Genomic DNA, 22510 nt, shown 5'->3' on the forward strand with positions numbered 1-22510 from the left:
TGCAACTTAGTGTCTCAGCTGTGACCTCCAGATTACCTGGGTTCGGGGCTGGCGTGTCCCCTGGTGCCTGTGGTCCATGTGGGCGGTTGGTGGGCTCCCTAGCACACAACCACAGTCCCCATTGAGCATCTGATGTTGCAAGTTTTGAAGGGTCTGCTGTCCTGCTGCCTCAGGGGTGGCATGTCACCAGTCCCTCTCTGCTAAGCATGTCCTCAGCTGGTGGTTGCTTCTCCATGTGGTGCCAACTGGTCTGACCTTGTCCTTCACTCTGAAGCTGTGGTGGGTTGACCTTGGCCAGCTGCTAGATGCCCACCCAGCTGCGGGCTGCAGGGAAATACCTGCTCCACTGTGGGGTCTCCAGGGGCTGCAGGGGAGTCTCTGCTCGGGCACCCAGAGTTCCTCATCCCCCTCTGACCTGGGTGCTCACAGGGCTGTTTGTCACACTTTTTACCTCATTCGTCACCACCGTGAGGTGTTTTGCCCCTTCTTAAACCTGTTACCACAGAGGCACCGCCGTGATGAGCTCGGCTGTGCCCTGCTGTGGGGCTGTTGTGGGACTGACTGCGTCGAGCACAGGGCAGCCTGGACCTGTTCTCACAGAGACCCTGCAGCTCACCCCAACACCCCATACGGACAGTGGTGGTGCGCGCGTGTGAAGCAAGAAGCATCCTGGGCCCTCGGCAGTCTCCCTGGTCTGGTCCGGTCCACACGTGTTGAAGTAGGGCAGAGCCTGGCCTCTGCGCTTTGTCAGAAGCAGCAGTTGGAGCATGTCACTTGGTTGAGCTGCCGCGTGTGTTGAGTCATGCCATGCCACGCTGTAGGGGTGGTGGAGGTCTGCGTAAGCAGTTAGCGTGGGCTAAACCAGAAGGCGAAACTGAGATTAAAGAGGTACCGCAGTTTTAGCGAAGTCTTCAGAGGTTGCTGTTCAAGGGCAAAGTTGCACTCCACAGCTTCAGGTGGCAGATGCCAGCTTGGAGCTGCTGAGGGAGAGGTGCCATCTTCCAGTGCCCCCCCAGGCTCTGTCTGATCCTGCCCTGAGCTGCTGTGCTCCCTACCCTGCTTGGAAAAGAAGAAAAAAAAAATGGCTTTCTACCAGATTAGGAGCCCAAATCTGCTCCACAGAGGCTCTGGTGACCCTGGAGCTGCTTGTAGGGGCTCGGGCACCAGTGTCTGGAGGCAGAGAGGGGAGGTGAGGGGCACAAGGAGCAGGGCAAGGCCCCCTGCTCCCTTCAGTAGCTGCAAGCTGGCGGACTGGCTCAGCTATAACTTGCAACTGTACCCTTAGCATTTTAGGATCATAGAATCATAGAATCATTTAGGTTGGAAAAGACCTTCAAGATTCATCTTTTAATCTCTTATACGTTAGGAAAATGCATTTAAAGACTGTCTTCTTTTGGGGTCGCTGAATCTGTATCCCTCCTAGATCAGGGAAACTCAGCCCTCAGTTCATCAAAAGCTTAGCGTTTAAAGCACCTGGGCTTACAGATGTCGTCACCCTCTCCCTCAAGGACATACTTGTGGACATGTCCAGAATGTGAAGATGTGGAACCACTGCCAGCTCCACTGGGGATGTTGGTCTGGTGTCTTGGGGTTGAACAGATGTTTCTCCTCTCACTCTTCTCCTTTCTACATCCCAGCAGCTGTCTCTGCCCCATTTATAGGTCAGGTTCATCTTCGAGGTGGTCGATCAGAATTGTATTTGAAACATGGCCTTATTGTGACCTGTGCACTGAACGACATCATGGGTGGACTCTGTTAACTCCCTCTGTGGCATTAAATGTTTTAGTGCTTTATAGGGATATGAGATCATCAAATGCTTCTCACTTGGACAAAGCAGTGTTTCAAAATTATCCTTGGATCACATATTGCAAAATTCTCTTGTATAGTGAGGGTGAAAAAAAATACAAACGTTCAACCCGAATGTCTAGTTTTATCCATCCAAGTCTGTCGGGTAAATCCAGAAGACGCAACTGTATTTTCATGAAACTTCTTGTATTGATTATTAAAATGTTACAATACTTTTTTTTTTTTTTTTTTTTTTTCATTTTTGCTGAGTCTTTCAGGCCTGAATGTCACTTTGGTTTCTTTGCTGACTTTAACTTTCAGTGATTAGCTTCTTACCAAGCATAGGCCAGCCTGTGCAGGTTTCCAGATACTCATAGACTGTAGGATTTTTACGTCAATCCACATCTAAAATGAAATCAAGGTTTGTTATTTGTATACTTAAAACTGTATCTGTTAATTTTTATGAATGTCTCAACAGCTTTCAGGAAAACTAATGTCAACGTATGGTACATTTTGTACGTTTGGTGTGTCAGCTGTTCTGCAATTTCTAGTACTATGACCGTGTGATAAACCTGCAAAAATCCATTTATTAAAAAAATAAACCGTAAAAATGGTTCTAAATTGTCATATACCTGAATGAATGCCCAGGGGGTTGGGGGTAGCCCTCTATTGCCCTCATTTACAGGGAAGCCAGATGGACTTTATTCATTTCAGGAAAAAAAGGTACTCAAGCAGAAACTGTGCTTGTCATGTTGCAGTCTGCGCTGAATTTGTGTGGCTGAGGCCATTCAACCTGGATTTGTAGCAGGAGCACCAATTATCTTATAATTTAGATTAACATGACGCATTCCTTGCTTATCTGATGTTGTGTCCTCATGGGGGTGATATGGTTATTTTTCCAGGCAAACCAACATTTATGAAAGCTCCTGAAGATCAGATTGGGATTTCTGGAGGAGTGGCCTCTTTTGTGTGTCAGGCAACAGGAGAGCCCAAACCTCGTATCACGTGGATGAAGAAGGGGAAGAAAGTCAGTTCTCAGCGGTTTGAGGTAATTACAAAAACCAAAAATTCGGTAATCAATCTAATGCTTGCAGGTCTTAATTATGCAATAATCATCATTGCAGCCCGGGTATCTCTGCATCACTACAATACAGAGTCTAGAGCTTTAGAGTAAAGTAAATTTCCTTCCCTGCAGCAATGCAATCTGTAGAGCAGGCGTTGTCCTTTGAGCATGACTCTGGAAGCACACACACAGGACATCCTTCTTCAGATGGGAGACTGGGGCTTATGCTGAATTGGATGGCAAATAAGAGTTGGATCTAGCAGTAATTTTCTGTTTTCATTGTGAAAATTTATAAGGCACCTCCTTGGCCTGCTATCCCCATTGAAATTCAAAAGCGTGATGCCAAAACACTAGTGGAAGGCTTTTGAAGGGATGGCTACTGCCATCCCTGCTACAGATGCGCTTGGAAGAGGAATGGTGAAGTCATCCTGAAGGGTGAATTGACTTCCCTGTGAACTAAAGTCGTGAGAGAAAGGAAGGGGGAAGAGCAGGTATCAGAAATGCTTTTGAAAAAGGGTCCAATCTGGTTCATATTTTAAATAGCAAATACATTTTCACTGACTTTCTCCACCTTTTTCTCCACTTTCCTTTTTTTTGGAGTTGGGCTCTTTTCTCTAAAACCACCCTTGGAAATGTGATCCCTCTACCATTCTGCTGCCTTTCCTCTAATACCCTGTCTTTGATGTTCTTGCTTTTCTGGCTGGAGCACAAGATGACTTTGCTGCCCAAAATGGATTGATTCAAGTCACCAATTTTAATCATGATTTTGTATGTGAGCAGAAAATCTTGATTAAAGTGATCAATTTTAATCTCATTTTACATTGTTATTTTTCCCTAATAAAGGTTAAGTTTTGTTGTATAGTAACCATTTAAACACTCTAATTTGTAAGTAGATATAACCTTTATAGTGAATTTGATACTTACTGTGGCTGACCAGAGGGCTATGCCATATTGTATACATTTATACCAGCAATTTCATACCTTTATTCACATCAGTTTTGATACATAGTTGAGGCATTTTTATTGTGTTAGGAGATAGTGAATAATATCTTTCTTTCTTTGCTAGATAACTATTAATTTTACCTCATTACTAAGCTAGTCTTTATTTGGAGGAAAATTGCAATTCAAATTAAATGAAAAAATTAATAAACAAACCTGATGTACACATGCTGAGTTATTACACAAAAGAGGTATCTATCTTTAGCAAATGAACAGCATTTCTGGTCTCACTATCTGTCAGGTCCATGGTAGTTGTAGCTCCCTTCCTCTCACACAGTGTTTGTGCAAAGGTTAGTAAGGGCAAAAGAGCTTTTCTGCTGTTTCATCTCTTAGCTTTTTAGTCTTTATCACTGAAGTGAATTAGTCTCTGCATCTGACTTTGTTTTGTTTTAAAATTTGGCAGTAGCCCTATTCTGTATAAAGGTTATAGAAAGTTTAGCATTTTGTCACAGTTTCATATTTAATTTAAAATTGGGTATTCAGAAAAAAATATTTTAATTCCTTAAAATGTACTGTGGTGATGTTCATATTTCTCTGTCCTGTCTGCTGCTACTTGACCCCAAATTAGGGTTTTTTACAAGCTGTTTCTATTACTTAGAACAGAAGGGCTATTACTTCCAGCACGAAGAATAACAGATTTTCAGGGGTCTTGGTTACCTTTTGATTTCTTTCAATTTCTTCTGTCACTGCAGAGTCTCATGGTGCGCATTGTTTTTCTCCTTCCTGTTTTCACTCATTTGGTCCTTCTGCTGTGAGAAGCACTCCTAAACAGGGCTCTTGAAAACAGGGTAAAAGTTTTGCATGGGGGTAGTGCAGGTCCTAGGCTGACGTACATGTGTCTGAAACAAAGTATAGCTTAGTCTCTTCGTCTTCCCCTGCAGTTCCCAAGTGACAGGAGGGGACTTGTGCCTTTTCCTCATGCTGTCACCATCTGCAGTTCAGTTAATATTTCCAACTTTTGCTCTGCTCCATAATAGGAGAAGGATGAGTTTGGCATTAACAGTGGCCGGAGGCTGTGCCTTCACAGTCTTGCCGTTAAGGAGTAGCGTAAAGTGATCCAGCTGCAAGCTAACAAATACCTCTTTCTTCCATGTGGAAGTTAGAGTAATGCATGTTACAGCTTAGCAGGGTGGATGGAAAGGCAATGATTTATTAAGGACTTAATTTATTATGCTGGGGAAAGAATCATAATTACATCATTGTTGATTATGCCAGAGTTGCAAAGTACCCGATGCTGAAGGACATTAAAAGCCCTCACTTTCTGCTGGAGTTAGCATGCACTGTAGGTGCTCAAGGTTTTATTCTAGTTTTGTTCCTATTTTCCTGGTAATCCCACAGGAGTATATCATTCTGCTCTTCCATCAAGGTGAAAGTTGGCACTAAATTGCTATCAGTGTGATTAGTAAAACCATTAGTGCAAATATGGCTCAGATGTTTTAAATCATCAGATTCACATCTTTATTACCAGGTTGATAATTTGTCAGCCTTAATTGATTCATAAAGAACCTCATTGGGTCTTCATTTGTTCTGGCCTCCTCAGAGGACAAATATGTTCTTGACTCTGAAATTTTTGCATTCTGGACTTGAAACACTTGAGTAATTGCGTGGTATTTTACAGCTTACAGGGCTTGTTTTGGTTTGGTTTTTGTTTTTTAACCCCTGGATTATTTTGACTTTCAGTTTTTGTTGCAGAAGATACCAATAAAGTGCTTTCTTTTCATTGTTAAAGGTTATTGAGTTTGATGATGGATCAGGATCAGTTCTGCGGATACAGCCCCTGCGTGTTCATCGAGATGAAGCTATCTATGAGTGCACAGCAACCAATAGTGTTGGGGAGATAAACACGAGTGCCAAATTAACAGTGTTAGAAGGTAAGTGGGAAGTTTATTCATGCCGTAGGTAGCAGAAGACATGGCTTTGGCTTTGGTAGCTGCATGTTGGTGCGGTAGTTTTAGATGACATGATGATATTCTAGCTTGGTTTGAAAAAGCTGTGTTCATCCTGTATCATTTGCTATAATTTCCTCTAAGTGATAGAAGCTAATATTCTTCAGACAATCATGAAAAGATTGCAGATTCTGAACTTTCTTTAAAGTTTTAGTTGTATTATCTGAGGTGTGTCATTTCTAATTTGGAGGGCTAGCTAAAGAGACATTTCTATACTTTTCTCATCTGTCTGCTTTGATATAATACCCATCTTCAGGGTATCTAAGAATTCTATCTGATAGTCAGAAATTTAATCCATGTTGGTGCACCTTCTGGATTAAATTGGCACAGTTCTTTAATAGATTTTTCAGGTTACTCTTCAGATTTTGAGTTTGATGTGGAATTTAGCTGGGTCTACTTTTCACTGTAGTCACAACTTGTTATTCTGTTTCTCCTGTTAAAGAATAGATTTTGATCCTTGCCTGCTATATGAGCAGGTTTTATTTTGCTTGCTATGTTGTTTCTTCTAAATGGAACGTTTTATGGAAGAACAGTGTAAGGCTTGTCATCAGTTGATGATTTTTTTTTTTATATTAGATTATCAGAATTATTGTCTGCTTTTAAGGAAATGTGTTTTTTTCAGCACATCAGTGTGTTGTAGTATTTGTTTATATATAGGATTTTGTAAAGGTACTGAGATGTTACAAATCTAGGGCATTTGGCTGAATAGATTTTTTTTTTTTTTTTTTTCTCCCCCCCACTTGGTTTACTAAGACAAGCAGGGAAAGGCTTAGGCAAATTGCTTGGTGTATATGGACTGATGTAGAAACTTTTGAGTAATGAAAAAACTAGACTGGAAAGAGTTTATTATTGTATGATTTTGAACCAGCAGAGACTGGTTATCCCAATGGTAAGTGTGCCAGCCATACATGACAAGTTACCTATTGTCCCTTGTTCTCCCATCCCCATTTATAGTGTGGAGGTAATCATATTTTCCTCTCTGCTCTGTGACAAAGAATACATTAAACAACTGTAATGTGTTCAGACACTGTGGTGATGGGAATCATAGAAATCATTCAATACTTGAGGTGATTGTGTATCTTGTTTCTGGAGGTGGGGCATCTTAAAGGATAAGCTTGCTCCTCAGTAGTAATATTATTAAGAATAGGGTAACAGGTGCTATAGACTTGAAAATTATTGGGGGAAAAAAGCAGATCTTTTTTGTTACTTCTTGCCTTTGCAGCCATGTATGTGAGTGCATAAAGCTCAGTGGAGGTCTTTTGGCAGTTTATGTGCAGATCTGTATTTAAACGGTTCCTGCAACTGGATTTTTGTGATACTAAAAACTTGAATACCCAACTGTTCGAAGCACATTCCTGTTTCCTTTGGTTGCAGTTGCCTTTATGTATCTTAGATATGTATGCACATGCACACACACGCTAATAATTTATTTGCTCCGTGTTAAATGTTCAAAGGCCCACAGAGACATGCGCTGCATAAAGGAGCACAACAGTATTTCTCAGCTCCATGGTGCTCCTGCTGATTTCCTGATGAGGTAAAACTTGCAGACCACCACATAAATACGGAATGTTAGGAAACACCAGAGACAAGAAAAGACATGCGTGCACACAATTTAAGAGCCACAGAAGAAAAAAGTCACTACCAGTCAGGCACAGAGCCTGCTTTTCTGTTTGGAAACTTGCTTTAATTGGGAGTAATGCTAGTTTAACATGATCCCATAAGGTCAAAAACGATCTGCAGGCTGGGGGGCTGTGTTTTCCTCTCTAACTGAAGAGTATCAACCCCTTGCTGGGCACTCTCATAATGGGCAAAATTAAGAACTGTTTGCTGTGTAACAGTTTGTATGTGCTCATGTATATAGAGTTGTGAGCTTGCTTACAGAGGATGAAGAGCTATATGTACCTCTTATGTTGGCTGAATTTATGAAGAAGATGGGTTCTGTTATGATTATATTTCTCTTTTCTGAAACCTTCTATGGACAGGTCTGTATCTTTTTCAGTCATGCTATCTTACTGTTCTGTGTTGTTTGCCTTAGATTATGCCGTTTCTGCATTTTGGGGGTGTGAATTTTTTTTATTATTAATATTCCTTTGTTTGCTTATATGTTGGCAAAGTCGATATTACAGCTCAGTGCCCTCGTTGTGGTTGTGTTTAGTCTCAATGGCCTCCAAAAAACAGTGGTAAGTGGCCCACCTTTCTGTTATGCCATCACTTTCCTAACAAGAATTTTGTAGAGGTATTTGAAAATGACACATTTCACGTAGTACCCTTGATAGCCTCAGGACTGTCAACTAGGATTAGATTTTTCCCTCTGCTTCTGGGGTTAAAATAATTTCTGTAATTGCTCTCAGGTGGCAGTTCGAATGATGCAGACATTCTGCACTTCCTTTCAAGAATTTGACTAATGCAGTGGTCCCTGGTGCATGACAAAGCTCTATCACAGATGTCCTCGTGGTTACATGCTGCTAAATACACAGCACATATTGATTTTTACATTAAAAATCCTTTGTAACAATAAGTTTTAATGCTTCTTCACAATTTGGTCTTTAGAACATAGGCCTTAACATTAAATCCAGAAGTCACAGTCAGGGTTTAGCAGGCTGTTATTAGATGTCTTCGTAGCTAACTAATCTGGAGCTTTATTTTATTTAGATTTCTGCAATGTTCTACAGATCAGAGGCAGATAATCCTTTCTAATTGCCAAATTATTCCATTCTGAATATTAAGTGAGAAGCATGAGTCCAGTCTCCTGGAGGAATCGGGAATTCTCACATAAGTGAATCTCTTCTAACAGTTCGGTTCCCTACTACCCTTTCATTCTCTGCTCCCATGTCTCTCATTTTTCCCTTCTAACTGCAAATCCTGTTGTGACCAAACTACGCATACTTAGTGTAACTGGAAATTATTTCTCCTGTTGATAGTAGGAGAAATAGACGTGCATATACCTTCTCTTCTCATTTCTCCTGGGTAGCTGATAAGCTGAATTATGTATGAGTCATATTGAACATTTCTATCTTTTTTCCAATTATGACCTGAAGCAGCACAGAAGTACGTTCTTGCCTGCCTGGCAGAGGAGGAAAGCAGTACAAGGAGAGGAGGGCTAGAATCAATAAGCTGACACACATTCCCAAGAAAAGCCTCAGGGACAGTTAGTGGCACTAACAAATTAATAAATATATTATTCAGTGGTAATGTGGAGAATTACAGGGCTTTTTAAATAGGGAGATTATATGAAATGTGAGTAGGAAGGATGCCAGCATGGAAGAACGTGGCAGCAGGCTGATTGCAGGAGTGTCTACGTGGTGTCCTTCCACAAGACTGCTTGTACGTTCAGCATTCCGGCTGTATTAGGGAAGGTGACGGTAACAGTGTTTGTCTGTAGTTGCCTGTACACCGAAGTGTACACTTAGTCTGTGGTTTCCAGCAGTCGCTACCCAACAGGAAGACAGGGAAAAGCAGTGCAAAAAAAAAAAGTCTTCAAGGGGCAGGGAGGAGTATGATTCTTTGGGAAAGGAAGGAGGCTCAAATACAAAGTATATTGTCAGATTCAGTTACAGGTTTTGATTTCTAGAATTGGGAAACTATTTAATTGTAACTGGTCCTTTAATGCCCTGCAAGCAGTCTTTTTTCACTCCCCTGTAACCTAGAGCATACAGTCATATCCAAGTGACACCGAATGTTTTTGGAGTTTCATCTCCCTTTGTTTTTAAGTAGGTTAAATGAAAATGAAAATACCATGTCCAATTTCCATTTCCAGCACAGATCTATGCAAATCCCCTATGCCCCTATCCCAGACTCCTAATCATGTGGCATGTAGTTATCAGCCTGCAGAGTGCTGCGAGGCTCTGCAGGAGAGCAGCTCCTGGTAAAGAGGACAGATGGAAGAGCTGGGAAAGGGTTGCTTGCACACTGGGTTTCAGTCTCAAGGTAACCTGGCAAGTTAAGTTTTACTGGATGGCTTTGTGCTGACAGAAGTCAGGGAAGTTTTGGTCTGTTTCAGTGGACCCCTAGAAAGTTCCCAAGTGCAGCAGTTGTCCCCGGGGTGGGAAGCACCTCTACCTTATCGTAATTTGCTGTTTACTGAACCATGTCATGAGCTTAATTTCTTTCACCATCTGCCAGCTGCATTCCAGTTCCTGGGGTTACCCTGTTTGAAATGCTCTAAATGATAAACATTTGACTGTTACAAATGATTTCTGTGGAGAGCTAGATCTCAGAAGGCCTGAAACAATATGCCCTTTTTGTAAACACTCTTCTAAAAGTGATTTTGTCATTGGAATAGTAAACAGAAGTTAGCTATGTTTAATCCTTGTTTATGTTTGGTTAGTTACAAAAGGATCAGTCAGATCCTTGTACTTTGGCTCATGTTTGTCTTCATTGTTTTTGCATCTTTTTGCCAAGAAGAACTTCTAGAGATGTGTTATAAAATGGAAACAATTATAGAAGGGAAATTTAATCCGTTTGGATGCACTCATTTTGATTGTGTAAATGAATTAAGGCTCCCCGTACCCTGCTGCTCCTGGGATTGGTAGTAGTCTCTTCATGTCTCTGGTCAGGAGGGGACAGGTCTTTCCTCTACATGTTTCATGTTAATTAACTGTTCCAACTTCCTTTGGTCTCTCCCTGGGAAGAGAGACTGCTGTGATGGCAGAGGTCCTACTCCTATTCTTTGCTCTCTACACAAGCAATCCAAATAGTACTTTCTTTCTGTATGAGGCAGGCAGTTAATGGACCTCTGTAACTAATGCATTTCCAAGAGCTGCAGCACAGTGAGCCTCCACGTGCTTCACTGCTTAGGAAAATGTCCTAAAATACAGTGATGCACAGAGAAATGAAGAAGCCTGAGTGTGTTTGCTTTGGGTTAGATAGTGGCATGCCCCATGCTTGTTAAAAAGGGAAACATTAAGCCAATTATTCATGGTGGCCTCATTGAGAAGTTTAGGTTGTCACCTAGAAGAATGTAAATCCCAGCTTACATGGACTTATGCTATTAAGGTAAAAGCAGTGTTCACAAGGAAAGAGTGGTATTGTGCTGCTCGACAGCAGGTCACCTTGTATTGGTCTGGTAAGTCAATTTAGGACCCCTGTCATTCTGCTAAGAACACTAGTAATTTCTCAGGTACTGAACAGTGGCTAGAAGAATCCTAAAAGTTCAAGGGGAGAGGGATGGTCTCTTCGTCCCATAGCACGCAGAAGATTGAGCAGAATTGGCAATCTGTTTAAATTAGTCTCTGTCAATTTTCTTGGTCTGTTTTACTTGTATCACCATTATGTCCCATGCTGTCAATACTTAGGCTGCCACAGTATCTGAAGAACTGCTCCAGCTATTTAATTTCTGGTATCTATAGAGCACCGATCATCTCAACCCAAGTGTGAAACTCCTGATTCTCTTAATTTTATTTATTTACCTTCAAAGATTGGATTCAAGAAGAACATTAGTTTTACACTTATAGTTTATTTTTTATAATATTTAACAAGAAAGACTTCCTTGGCTGTGAATGAGAGACAAAGAAGTGATTTTCTCAGTTGAAGAAAAGTTTTAAGTTTTGTTGGTCTCTCTTCCAAACAGGAGAGTCATCAGATCTTTAGAAGATATCAGACCCAAATGCCATAATTTCCATTTCTTATCTCTAAATTATTAACTAATGGCACATAACCATGTAATGTATCCATGACAGCAAGTTCCATCAGAAGACTGCCATGCGCTAAGGTTAACATCCAGGTTCATTCCGCAAGTTTATGAAGCAAGAAATACAACCTTTGAAAAGTTTTATATGAAATATCACATAGTTAATGCCAAGCTGAACCCTTTGGAGCTGTGCATTCCCATAAAACCTTGTGTCTGAAAAGGTACTGACCTCTTAATCTTGAGAACATTTTTCTTTTACAGCAAGTGGCTGTTTCTGCATATTGCCTCTCAAATGAGGTTCTATGAGATTACATCTGTAACAGGATGGGATGTTGTCGCATTCTTATCAGCAAGCTAATGGTGTCAATGATATTGCAATACCTAAAAGCAGCACCTGCAATTCAGGAAGGACTTCCCAGATAAAAACAAGTGAGCTTTAAGTGTCAAACAACCAAGAAGGAAGTATATTCTACAGAATTCTACAAAAGCTCTAACGCAGGGTGCGTATTGCCAAGTACTAGATAGCTTGAAGTTCTAAGTGTGCAGTTGTAGTAGTAAGTGTTGCAGTTATATCCTGTAAAAAGACTTCTAAGAGTTCCTTGTCTCACACAATTGATTTATTCCAAGTTCATTCAGCAGTTTCTAAGCACTGACTTTGGTACTGGAAATCATGTTCAGCTAAATTTTGTTGCCAATAATAGTTGTCTCCTTTCAACTTGCTCCATTTCTCAAATCCCTTGTGAAGATATTCAGAAACGTGGATGCTCATTCAGAGCCTTGTGGCAACCTACTGGTAATTTCTGTCTGTTAGGAAAATTGATAATTGAGCCCTGGGCATTATTTTCTCTTTTCCTGGGCTCAGGGTGTAGAGACAGGTTGCTTTTCACTCTATGCTATCTTATAGCTTCCTGGGAGACTGTCATGGAAAGTTTGTCACGCTGTTCTCTTACTGCTACTCTTCTATCATAACGTTCAGCCTACTCCAATAGGTAAATGAGGCACAAACAGATCAGTTTAACTCTCTGGCAGAGATGCACTCACACAGGCAGGTTCCTGTCTTGTTGGGGAGACGTCCCTGTGGGTTCTCATCTCCCAGCTGAGACCAGGGATGGCCAGATGACTGCTGCTGCATCTCTGTTCCAGTTTGAAATCAGACAGGTTAGATTAAATCATCTGTGGTTTAAACTAATCTGTTTTAACTCTCTGTTGGAACAGATCATTGGTCCCAGGTGGGAGGCGGCAACTACCAGCACTGCCTTTCACATCACTGCAGAAAGGCTGGCATTCCCATGTGCCCTGACCCCTGTGGCCACAACGACATCTGAAAGCTTAGACAGAGCTGGGATTTTGGTGGTGTTGGTAGGCAGTAAACCAGGGCAGAAACCTTGGCTCAGGCCTAGGCTAAAAAGAGTGGTAGCCTAGAAAGGGCAGGAGAGTGGAGCAACAAAGTGAAGGCTGCCAAGAAGGAGATGTGTGTCCTATAAGCTTTTTGAACTAGATACTATGGAGGAAGAAAAGGCAGGAATAACAATAGGTGTAAGGTAACAGACTGTAAATCTTGAAGTAAATAGATTTGTTGGGAAAATGAGGGTGTTTATGTTGAGATGTGTGCTAGCCAGTGTCCTAATCTGCACCAGAAAGTGGCCAAGACTCCTCTTGCAGTAAAATCCCCACATCGTTTCATAGATGATCTGCCAATCTTTTTGATTTTCCTGTTCTTAGTGGTCCTATACTGCACCTGTTCCTGTTTGATTTCAGGTACTTTTTTTTGAACACACCCAACTGAAGATGTGCACACAAGGAGCCTTGCAAGTGTCTTTTCAAAAGCACTCATGGATCCATGGATTTTGGAGATACACCATCAGATGTATGCTAGGGTCCTAGTTGCTTTTTTCAATGAGTTGGTCACTGGCTAGCATAGCATCTCTGTGTTTCTCTAATGCACCCGCATTTGTCTTGTCTCCTTTTGTTTATGAGCAATATGTGCCAGGCTTGTAGCAAAAATTCTTAGTATTTCTTATGTTTGTTCCTATTATCCCTGTCACTTAAGGTGATTTGGCTCTTCTTGCTTTATTTTTTTTTGACTGTCCTCTTTATTTACAGCATCTCTGCAACACTGTCAATTTAATACCCACCTTTTGTGCTGAGGTTGTTAATGCATCCAGTCATTTAAAAACTATATTTGAGGAACTTGTTTATAGAGACCATTGTTACACTACTAATACAAAAAATAGTGAACAAGAGAGTGGATCTGATTAGGTGTCAGTGAGCCCTGATTTGGCTCTCAAAATGTTTATGTGGTAATAACAGGCTGAGGCTGGACCTGGTGATTCTTAGATAATAAATTGAATTTGGAGGACTGGCAGCCAGAATAAAATACTTTTATTAATGAATTGTGTATACATGGATCTAGAAGCCTTTCCGAGAAAGGGCGGGGGGGGGACATGAAAATTCACAATTATAACTTAATCAGTTTCTTATTGTAAAAGGCACTTTAATGGAAATGTATTTAGTTCACCTGGAACAGGTAAACAAAAAGTTAGTTCCTTTAGATAATTTGAGGAACTGTAACTGTAAACTTTGTCAAAAATCACATTTTATGTCAGATTTAACATCTACTGGTGACCATCAGAAGTTAAAATAATAGGTCTTTATTATCAGGTGTTTCAAAAGACCCTTCTTATTGCTGGATCTCTTTCAATATACCTTGTTCTGAGAGTGTCTGTAGCAACCTGTTATTGACAGATGTGCTCTCTATAGCTTGTATGTCAGTCCTGCTGCTATCTCCTGCTGACTAATAAAGTTAGTTGCTGGTATGTATTTGTAGAGTCTTTGAAGTCTATTAGGTTGTGGAGTAGCCTTCTGAAAGAGTTAGTAGCTCATTGTTTGAACTATTGGAAATTAATGGGAAACGCTGCTTGATATACATATGGATTATCTGCTTTGGTTCCAAGGAAAAAGGGAAAGGCAAGAGCAAGATGTCCTGAAAGGCCTTTCTGAGTCCTTAACTACTTTGGCAAAATTATCTTCTGTATCTGCTCATAACCGAGAGACTTTTTGCTCAAAGCTTAGTGACCTGTTGTCATTTACTGGTATGCCATGACTTACACAGGCACTTAAGAAGACATAGCACCACAGTGATCTTCTGTAACTTCTTCTGCAGAAGTGGGAGAATATATCCACTTAATAGAACTGGAAAGTAAGTTCTTAAATGGAAAATGGAGCATGGAGAGAACAGAATGTGATAACCATGACCGTAGGGAATGCAGTGCTTACAGCTATGAAAGCATAAATCTCTGCATGCAAGAAAGTTTCTATACAGTCATCTTGGGCTTACGTTCGGTGCCTTATCTTCTTCCTCTCACTAAAAAAAAAAAAATCACAGCCCCAATTAAATCATTCTTGGAGAAATCACCATTTTAACATGAAAGCCAGAAAAACATGAAACTAGAATATCAACACATGCTAATAACATGCATGTAGCAACAACAGCTGTTCAGAAAGAGGATGTCTATGTAGGGAGTAGCATACTTAATGTGTCACTTACTGTATCTGTGGAAGAGAGCATTTCATAAATACTTCAACCTCTTCTCCTGCAGAAAAAGGAATAGCATATAATTGCTACTGATGGGCCACCTTTTGATCTTGGTCTGAGATGTTGACTGTACAAAACAAAGCTGGCTTTGCATTAAAGACCTGTAATATTGATCATTCTGATAGCTGGTTTCTGTGCATCATGCTTATTCACAAGTCCCACATCTAGTTGTCCTTACAACAAGTTATCCTCTTGTTGATCTTGTATTGTTTTTATACAGTCTGGTGTCAGGAAAGCTCTACATTTGTGATGCTTATTAAAATCCAGAGCAAAAGGAATAACTGGCCCTAATTTTGGATGCAAGGAAGTAATTATTGTGACCATTGTTATGTGGTCATTGTTAATTTGTTATTTGAGCTGTTAGTGACTAAAATATGTTTGGTATAAAGATGATCTAAAATACATGCATTCCACTTGCTATCTTAGAAGCCCAGAGAATCTTTATAAAAGTATTAATCTTGTAGTAGTAAAACAACACCTTCCCTGTAGAGTTTTCTAACAGCTGTTTATTCTTGTGGATATTTCAGTTGGATAATAAAGTAGTGACTCTTTCTGGCACTCTCACCTGCTCATATTCTTTCTGCCCAGAGCTCCAGAATAGCTCTTTCAAATCCTTTATCCTAAGGAAAACCAGTGGGTGTGAGGTATAATAAGATCTGTCTTTTCAAGATCATCTAGCGCCTTGATGAGGCAGGTTGGATGATGCCATGGGAAAACACTGCAATGTATTCATCTGTTGTGCTAATCCTGTGCTCTGTTCCTTCAATCCTTTTATCACAAGGGTCCAGCCTGGATGAAACCTTTCCAAGTTCTTGGTGTATGTGTTGAGTGGAGAAGTCTAAATAGCAATCAGAGCTATAACTTTATCCAGCTATAGTGTGTGAAAGTTCACTGTTGTGTTGCTGATCCAAGCTGGGACTGGGGGGAATTTCCCTGCAATAAGAGTGCCTGTCAGCACAGGATGCAGAATGCTTTAAATAAAACTAGCTACACAAAGTGCTACACACAACAGAACTGGCATTATGACCTTCTAGCTACTTTGAGACCACTGGAAAGGCACTGGAAACATTAACCTGTTGGAGACCTTAAAAACCCAAAGTCTTGCTTTTTGGTACTACAGCTCCAAAGGTGCTTTGTTTGCAAGCAAGGCAATACTGGAATTTATTTTTCTATATCTCTTTGTTTTAGACAGTGCCACAGTTGGTCCCAGTGAGGAGAAAGTCCTTGGAGAGAGAACAGAAATTATAAGCATATTGATGAAAAATGCATAAACTGCACACGGGGTGGTATTAACAAAAGCTGTTGCAGGGGAAGGTAATGAATTGGGGAATGAATAGTCCAAGATGACAGGATATCCGGCATAAAGAAGGGCAGACAAAGAAGGTCAGGAGGAGGAACAGAATGAGCCTTTTAAAGTGAGCCTGCATCTCCTTCACTTTGAGTCCCAGCAGGGAAGAGTAGTGCATGCCAGCAGTGCTACAATTCAAGGAAGTGCCTTCCATATGGAGCTCCATGCCTAATGTGTGACGAACAAGCCAGGCAAACCAGAGAGCTTGCTGTCTCTTGAAGCCTGTCTGGAAGGGAGACAAGAGCCCAGCTGAACCCCTGGCAAGTACCGATCCATTGAAAGCCCTACATATGGTAGAGATCAAAATGGTTCACCTGGAAGAGCAAAGAGGTCAGCAGGGAGTGCCCTTGCTTGTGTGGACCATTCTCTGTAAGAAGATTGGGTGTTGTCTTCTGCCTTCTGCCAGGAGGTTAATTAGGGCAGCTTTTTCTTCTGTAAGAATGTCACTGATGTGAAACCTAGCTAGATTATGCACGGAGATGTGTCATCAGCAAACCCAGCATTAAAGCTGTTGAATGGGTTGAGGCTGGGGGGAAACTCAGTCTGTGTTCTTTACAAATAAATGATTTGCGTGCTTGATTTGGGTATGAATTTGTCCCTTCAAAAAGTAGCGTTGCAGAGAACCTTAGCTGACGCTTCGCCTGCAGGAATAATGTGGCCTCATGGAAAAAATAGCAGTAGTTTTGCCTAAAGGTGGTAGGCTTAATCAGAGTCCACCTGATGGGCATGTAGCGCATCTCCTAACATTGTAACTTCTGCCTGCCCTGTGCTCATAGTCCTGAGGAAGAAATTGCTGGTCAGATGAGTAGTACCTAGACTTGAATTTGGCAAACATTGATAAAATCTTTATCTTTTGCAATAGGACTTCTAAAGGGGGGGGGGGGGGGGGGGGAAGAAAAGGATTCTGAAGGATTCATGTTTTTACTAATTAGACACTAAAAATGATAGACGTGCTAAAAAAAATACTAAAATAACCCTTAGTTCTTGCCCTGGGCATGGATTTACTAGCTTTAGTTTGTTGTTCAGTTCGGTTCATTGATCTTGTCACAATTGATGATTCATTAAGTTGTGACTACTGTAGAAATTACAGTGCACAGATGTAGCTGTACTGCACATCTGTGTGTTCCCAGTGTGTTAATGATTTAAAAATGCACTTTCTGTCTGGCCATCCACTGTGCTTCAAGTGCCAACTGACATTTTGTATTACTGAGCCATTTGTTGTGGTTGGCAGAGGGAAAGTCTTTTGATTCTCCTTGTACCTTTTTTGTTACTTTTATCTGTATTTCAGATAGCTGGATTTGATTTTCCCAGCAACCTTGGCCTTGCAGAATGCGAGTTGTGATGTCTGTCTCTTTCTGCAGGCTGCCACCTTTTTCAATGTCACATGCTTTCTCCTGGTGTTTGCTTACAGCAGATGGGGTTATTTCCTGCACCGAGTCATGAGGAATGTGTCAGGCTCAAAAGGATGATTTGCTGGTTTCCTGACTTGCTCAGGATTCTGAATTTTAATTTTTGAAGTTTGACTGAGGTGTCATTGACTTGGTTCCTAGCTTAATGCTAACAACTCAGTTTATCTAAAGCTTCTCATCCTAGCACGTCCTAGAACATCTCAAAAACTTGCAGTGTATTGACTTACAGGCTGATTGGCACCAGCAATTCAACAGTGTGTGGCAACACTGTAAAACAACTGATTTGTTAAACCTATCTCTAGCCTCTTCCCCTAATTCAAACCACTATTCAGACTGGTCCTTGTTAGAGACTTGTATTTGATCAAAGCAGAAATCTGAGGAGTTGTCTGTCTGATGGAGCATGGCTTTGCACTGGTGAGGCAAGCTATGCCCACTATTAAATCATAGTAAGGTTATGCTCCTGTTGTGTAGTTAATGCATTTCCTTGTGGTTACATTCTGTCTCTAATACCACTTTCTAGTGCAGACAAACCAGTAAGACTTCTCTTGCTTCAGGCCTTTCAGGGAGTACCCAGGGAGAGCAGACTGCATCTGTTCAAGCACATACCAGCCAACGTCCCTGGTTCTGTATACACTTTCAATTTGATCGTAGGCTCTGTGGTAAGAGGGTCCATGTCTAGCATCTCTCACTCGCATCTTGTTTCAGCCATACAGATATTCCTGAAAGCTAGATTAAAGGATGTCTTTAAGAAATGATATACTGTATAATCAAAAAAAGTGCAAACCAACTGTGAGTCCAGCACTAACTGGTCAGTTTATTCTGATAATTAATATTTAATTCCAGGGCTGAAACTGTATAATCTCAACTTTAATCCAAGCCATTTGGCTCTTTCTGAGACTGTAAACCCTCTTTTCTGCTCTCTCTGAGATTCCTTTTTCCACGTAAGCTTCTGTAAATTCTCTTCAACAGGCTGAACAGTTTGAGCTTGGTAAGCCCCTGTTGTATGGCCTATTTTCTAGCTCCTGGCTTGCTTTTGTAGCTCATCTTGAAATTCTTCATGCTATTTCCTTGCTCTTCTGGAAATGCACGCATTGCAATTCACACTGTATTTTACTGCCTTAAGAAACAGCTGCAAAGATTCAAACTGAAGGTCAGTCTATCCCACTGTCTTTTCTGGGATCCAGTGCTGGATGCCAGGGAAGTGTGTAAGGACATGCTTATAGCGACGATTCCTCCAAATACCTGCTTCTCAAGCTTCTACTGATGTGTACCTCTGGCGTTTTTGAGCTAGAGATAGTGGTTTTAGTCAAACTGATGAAAGAAGAATCTAGTTAATTCTTTGAACTTTAACTTCTAGTGTGCATAATATCCCATAGCAAAATGTTTCCCAGCTTAACTATGTGGTCTGTGAAAAAATACCTGTTAATTGCTAATATCATTTGATGCCCTGTAGTCTTTATATTAGAAGGGAGAGTGGATTATTATTATTATTATTATTATTATTATTATTATTATTATTGACTCTGGATTTAATAGCTCTTTGTTGCACCCATCCTTGTTTGTGTCTTCTGTACTAAAAAGTTCTGGTCTGTTTAGTTGTGATCTAACATATGTTGTTTGCAAAAGCAAAATTGTGCATCCTTATCCAGTAGAAACAGGGCTGAGCAGCACCCCGGAGTTGCTTTACCTTCTCTGTCACAGTATTGCATGAATATTGCAAGCCCTTTGAGTTGCCATCTTGCAGGTTGAGCATATGTTTTTGCTCGTTTCTGTGGCAACCAAGAACACATCTAGAAAGCTCTAGAATGCTTGTTTGTCCAGGTGAGTCAGTGCACAGGATCAGACTAGACAAAAGATGAAAATTCAGGAGAGGTTTTGTGATGTGCATTAGGAGGGAACTGGCCTCAGTGACTCAGGTTTGTTGGGTTTTTTTTCAAATTCCTTCTGTTCAGATTACTTGGTAGTGTTTTGTATTCAGATATAATCTGTTGGATGTTGCCTCTTTAATTCTGCACAGTTTGTAGCAGTAGCCTGTCTTCATTATTTATAATCCTTCTAAGATCTTCAGTGTTTGTAAAGCAGGCCTGCAGCAGGATGTGCTTTGCAGCTTGCCTCAGTAGCTATGATGAGGGGAAAAAACTCTAAGGCCTTTTTGTGCAACTGTGGAAGGCTGCACCCAGGTCTCCCTTACATCGATTTTGGCAACAGAAGCATGCACGTCCCTTATCTCCAGACTTGACTAAGGGCTTTTGCCTAGCAAAGGGAAATGTCAAAAGCTGTTGAGCACCAAGGCAATTTTCCACTCCCTACAGCGGTACCTCACTAAAATTCAGCCCTGGATCAGTGGATCTGCCCTAATATTCAGGCTCCCCGGTTCAAGATTTTGAGCTACTTGATGCAAATGAAGGACAGTGAGTGACAGTAACCCATCAAGACTTGATTGAAGCCAACTTCCCATTTTTTCTTGGAACGTTTAGTCCTAACGCAAGTGAGATGTTATTTGTCAGTTATGCAAGTCATAAGCAATGCTGGAGTAAATTGAGAAGTGAGTGGAGCTAAGCCAGACAGAGCTGGTCCTTCTGATCTTTTCTTGTTCTTTTTATATACAGAAAGGCAAGAGATCTCAGGGGTGCCCCATCTAGTCCTGTGCTGCCATACGGTCCCTTCATCTGACCAATAGCAAATATATAAAAGGTGTCCATAAAAAAAAAATAATACCGGTGTGTTTAATGAAACTGTCTGAAACGTAAGTTAAGTCACAGAACTTGACAGCTCATCTTCTCCACCTTCCCAACAACTGTGTCACTAATATTCATTGAAGCATAGAATTGAAATGCGTTCTCTTATCACTTAACTTGTTCTTTTATGACATACATTTTTTAAAAAAATTGCAGCACTGTTGTCCTTTAGATCAGTGCTGCTATTCTAAGCCTGGCAAGTCTTGTTTTTCTGTGGCTGAAAAATGAATCTGCAGAATCTGAATATAACCTAGTGATTCATTACTTTATGCACTTTTCAGTTTATTGAGACATTAAGTGCTGGATTTCATGGAAGCTGGACCTCACTGCCAAATAACAAAGTTTGAACTTGTTCTCCTTGTGGCATTAATTGCTAATTTACAGCTACTATGGAAGAGCAGGTAGAGTGGTGCAGGCGCAAGATTCACCAGCAGAAATTACCCAGACTCCATAGTTACGCAGTTAACAATGACACTGTAGCGCTACTGTTAGCGTGACCCTTTCAGCATTTTTTAAGTTATTTTGGCATTTCTTGCAGCAGGCCATTCTATCTTCGAGACACTCTTGACAGATACTCATTAAAGACTGTGATCTTTAGAGATGAAGCTTTGTAGTTAAACACAAGTTTCCGTAGAGTTGAAGCTAAACCATAGGAAGTTTTGTTGGTGTTTCACCCCATCACCAGTGTGTCTCCCAGGCTGTTTTTCAGTCCTAGGCAGGAAGAGGAAGTGAACATTGTTTCTAATTGAAATGCTACTGTATTTCCATGGAGTACCATTTAAGAGAGTAAATATGCAGAATTCCAAAGTTTGTTTAAAATAGAAGTACAGCTCCTTAGGTTGATGATGCTAATCTTTGGTCTGCTGGTCAGCTGTCTTAGATGATAACCTTCTACTTCAGCAATAGAATTAATAGACACCTTTTGGTTATTTTTATAAAAGAAGTCTGCCTATGATGTGCTGATGCTTTTCAGGGAAGGGGGAGCATAGTGCCATTTTTCAGGACATGTTTGTATGTTGTCATGTCAGCTGCTCTGTGCAGCGGTGCAGGGTAGGCATTCCACTTGCTGCTCTCCCAATAGAGCTGTTGATTTTCATAAAGATATTTTGCAAGTGCTTTACCAGTCTGGCTTTATTAAGTAATGCGTAGAGGGTTTCTTCTATGAGCTCTGAGGATTTTCTAAACCGAATAGTTTGGAAATTATATTTGGCAAACCCTAAATTCTGAACAAAGCAGGTGCAACAAATGTTTTTAATCTGTTGCCTTTAGTTAGAGCTTAATTTCTTAGTGCTCAGTATTTCCACCAGTCATAGCAGTGCTCCTTGCTCTAGCATCTAGATGTGATGGAGTGGTGCTACTTCTGTAGATGTATCTGAGGTGGCTCTTCTTCATTTGGGATTAACTCAGTAGTTTTACACCAGAAACATAATCTGCTACTCCAGTCCTGAGACTATACTAAATGGAAAAGTCCTGGATAAAAAAGCGAGTCTTGCACCATCTTACTTGTGGTGAAACTTGAGTTGGTTTCCTGGGTGGCAGCAGAGGATGAAGCCTCAGCTCGCAGCGAGGGCACGGTAACCTTGTGGGCCATTATTGACTGTGTCATTAGGGTGATGAAGGCTCTGATTGCGGAGCCTCATAGAAGACCCCATGAAACAGCATGCCATGCATGGACACCATGCTGCAGTAAGCTCTGCCTCAGGGGTCTGAAAGTCCAGGTAGGAGACAAGCTGGTAGATGGATAGACAAACCTGTATGTATGGCACGAGATAACACAGAGACAAAAAGGTCGCCAGGAATATCACTGGTTACAGCATGATCGTTGCTTGACTCCTGAAGAGATCTGACTGGAAAAGAAGGATTTGGAGGCCTGTGTCTTGCTGAATGTGCTATGGAAGAGCCTCTGCCTTAGCCTGGGGCGCTGCATGGGAAAAATTGTGAAGGAGCTTGTGTGAAAATATTATGTGTGGGTGATGAAGCATTGCTGGTGCCTGGAGA

General features: G+C 41.0%; 1 protein-coding gene across 15 annotated transcripts in view; it reads left to right on the forward strand.

The window, feature by feature from the left end:
- The window catches only part of PTPRF (protein tyrosine phosphatase receptor type F), a 394257-nt gene that overhangs the window by 190940 nt on the left and 180807 nt on the right, over positions 1-22510 (forward strand). For all 15 annotated transcript variants that reach the window (XM_052800806.1, XM_052800805.1, XM_052800810.1 and 12 more), the window contains 2 exons: positions 2688-2833; positions 5577-5718. In XM_052800806.1, the coding sequence (XP_052656766.1) occupies positions 2688-2833; positions 5577-5718 (288 nt within the window). The remainder of the gene's footprint in view (positions 1-2687; positions 2834-5576; positions 5719-22510) is intronic.

Source organism: Harpia harpyja, chromosome 11 (assembly GCF_026419915.1).
Source record: "Harpia harpyja isolate bHarHar1 chromosome 11, bHarHar1 primary haplotype, whole genome shotgun sequence".
Taxonomy (NCBI): domain Eukaryota; kingdom Metazoa; phylum Chordata; class Aves; order Accipitriformes; family Accipitridae; genus Harpia; species Harpia harpyja.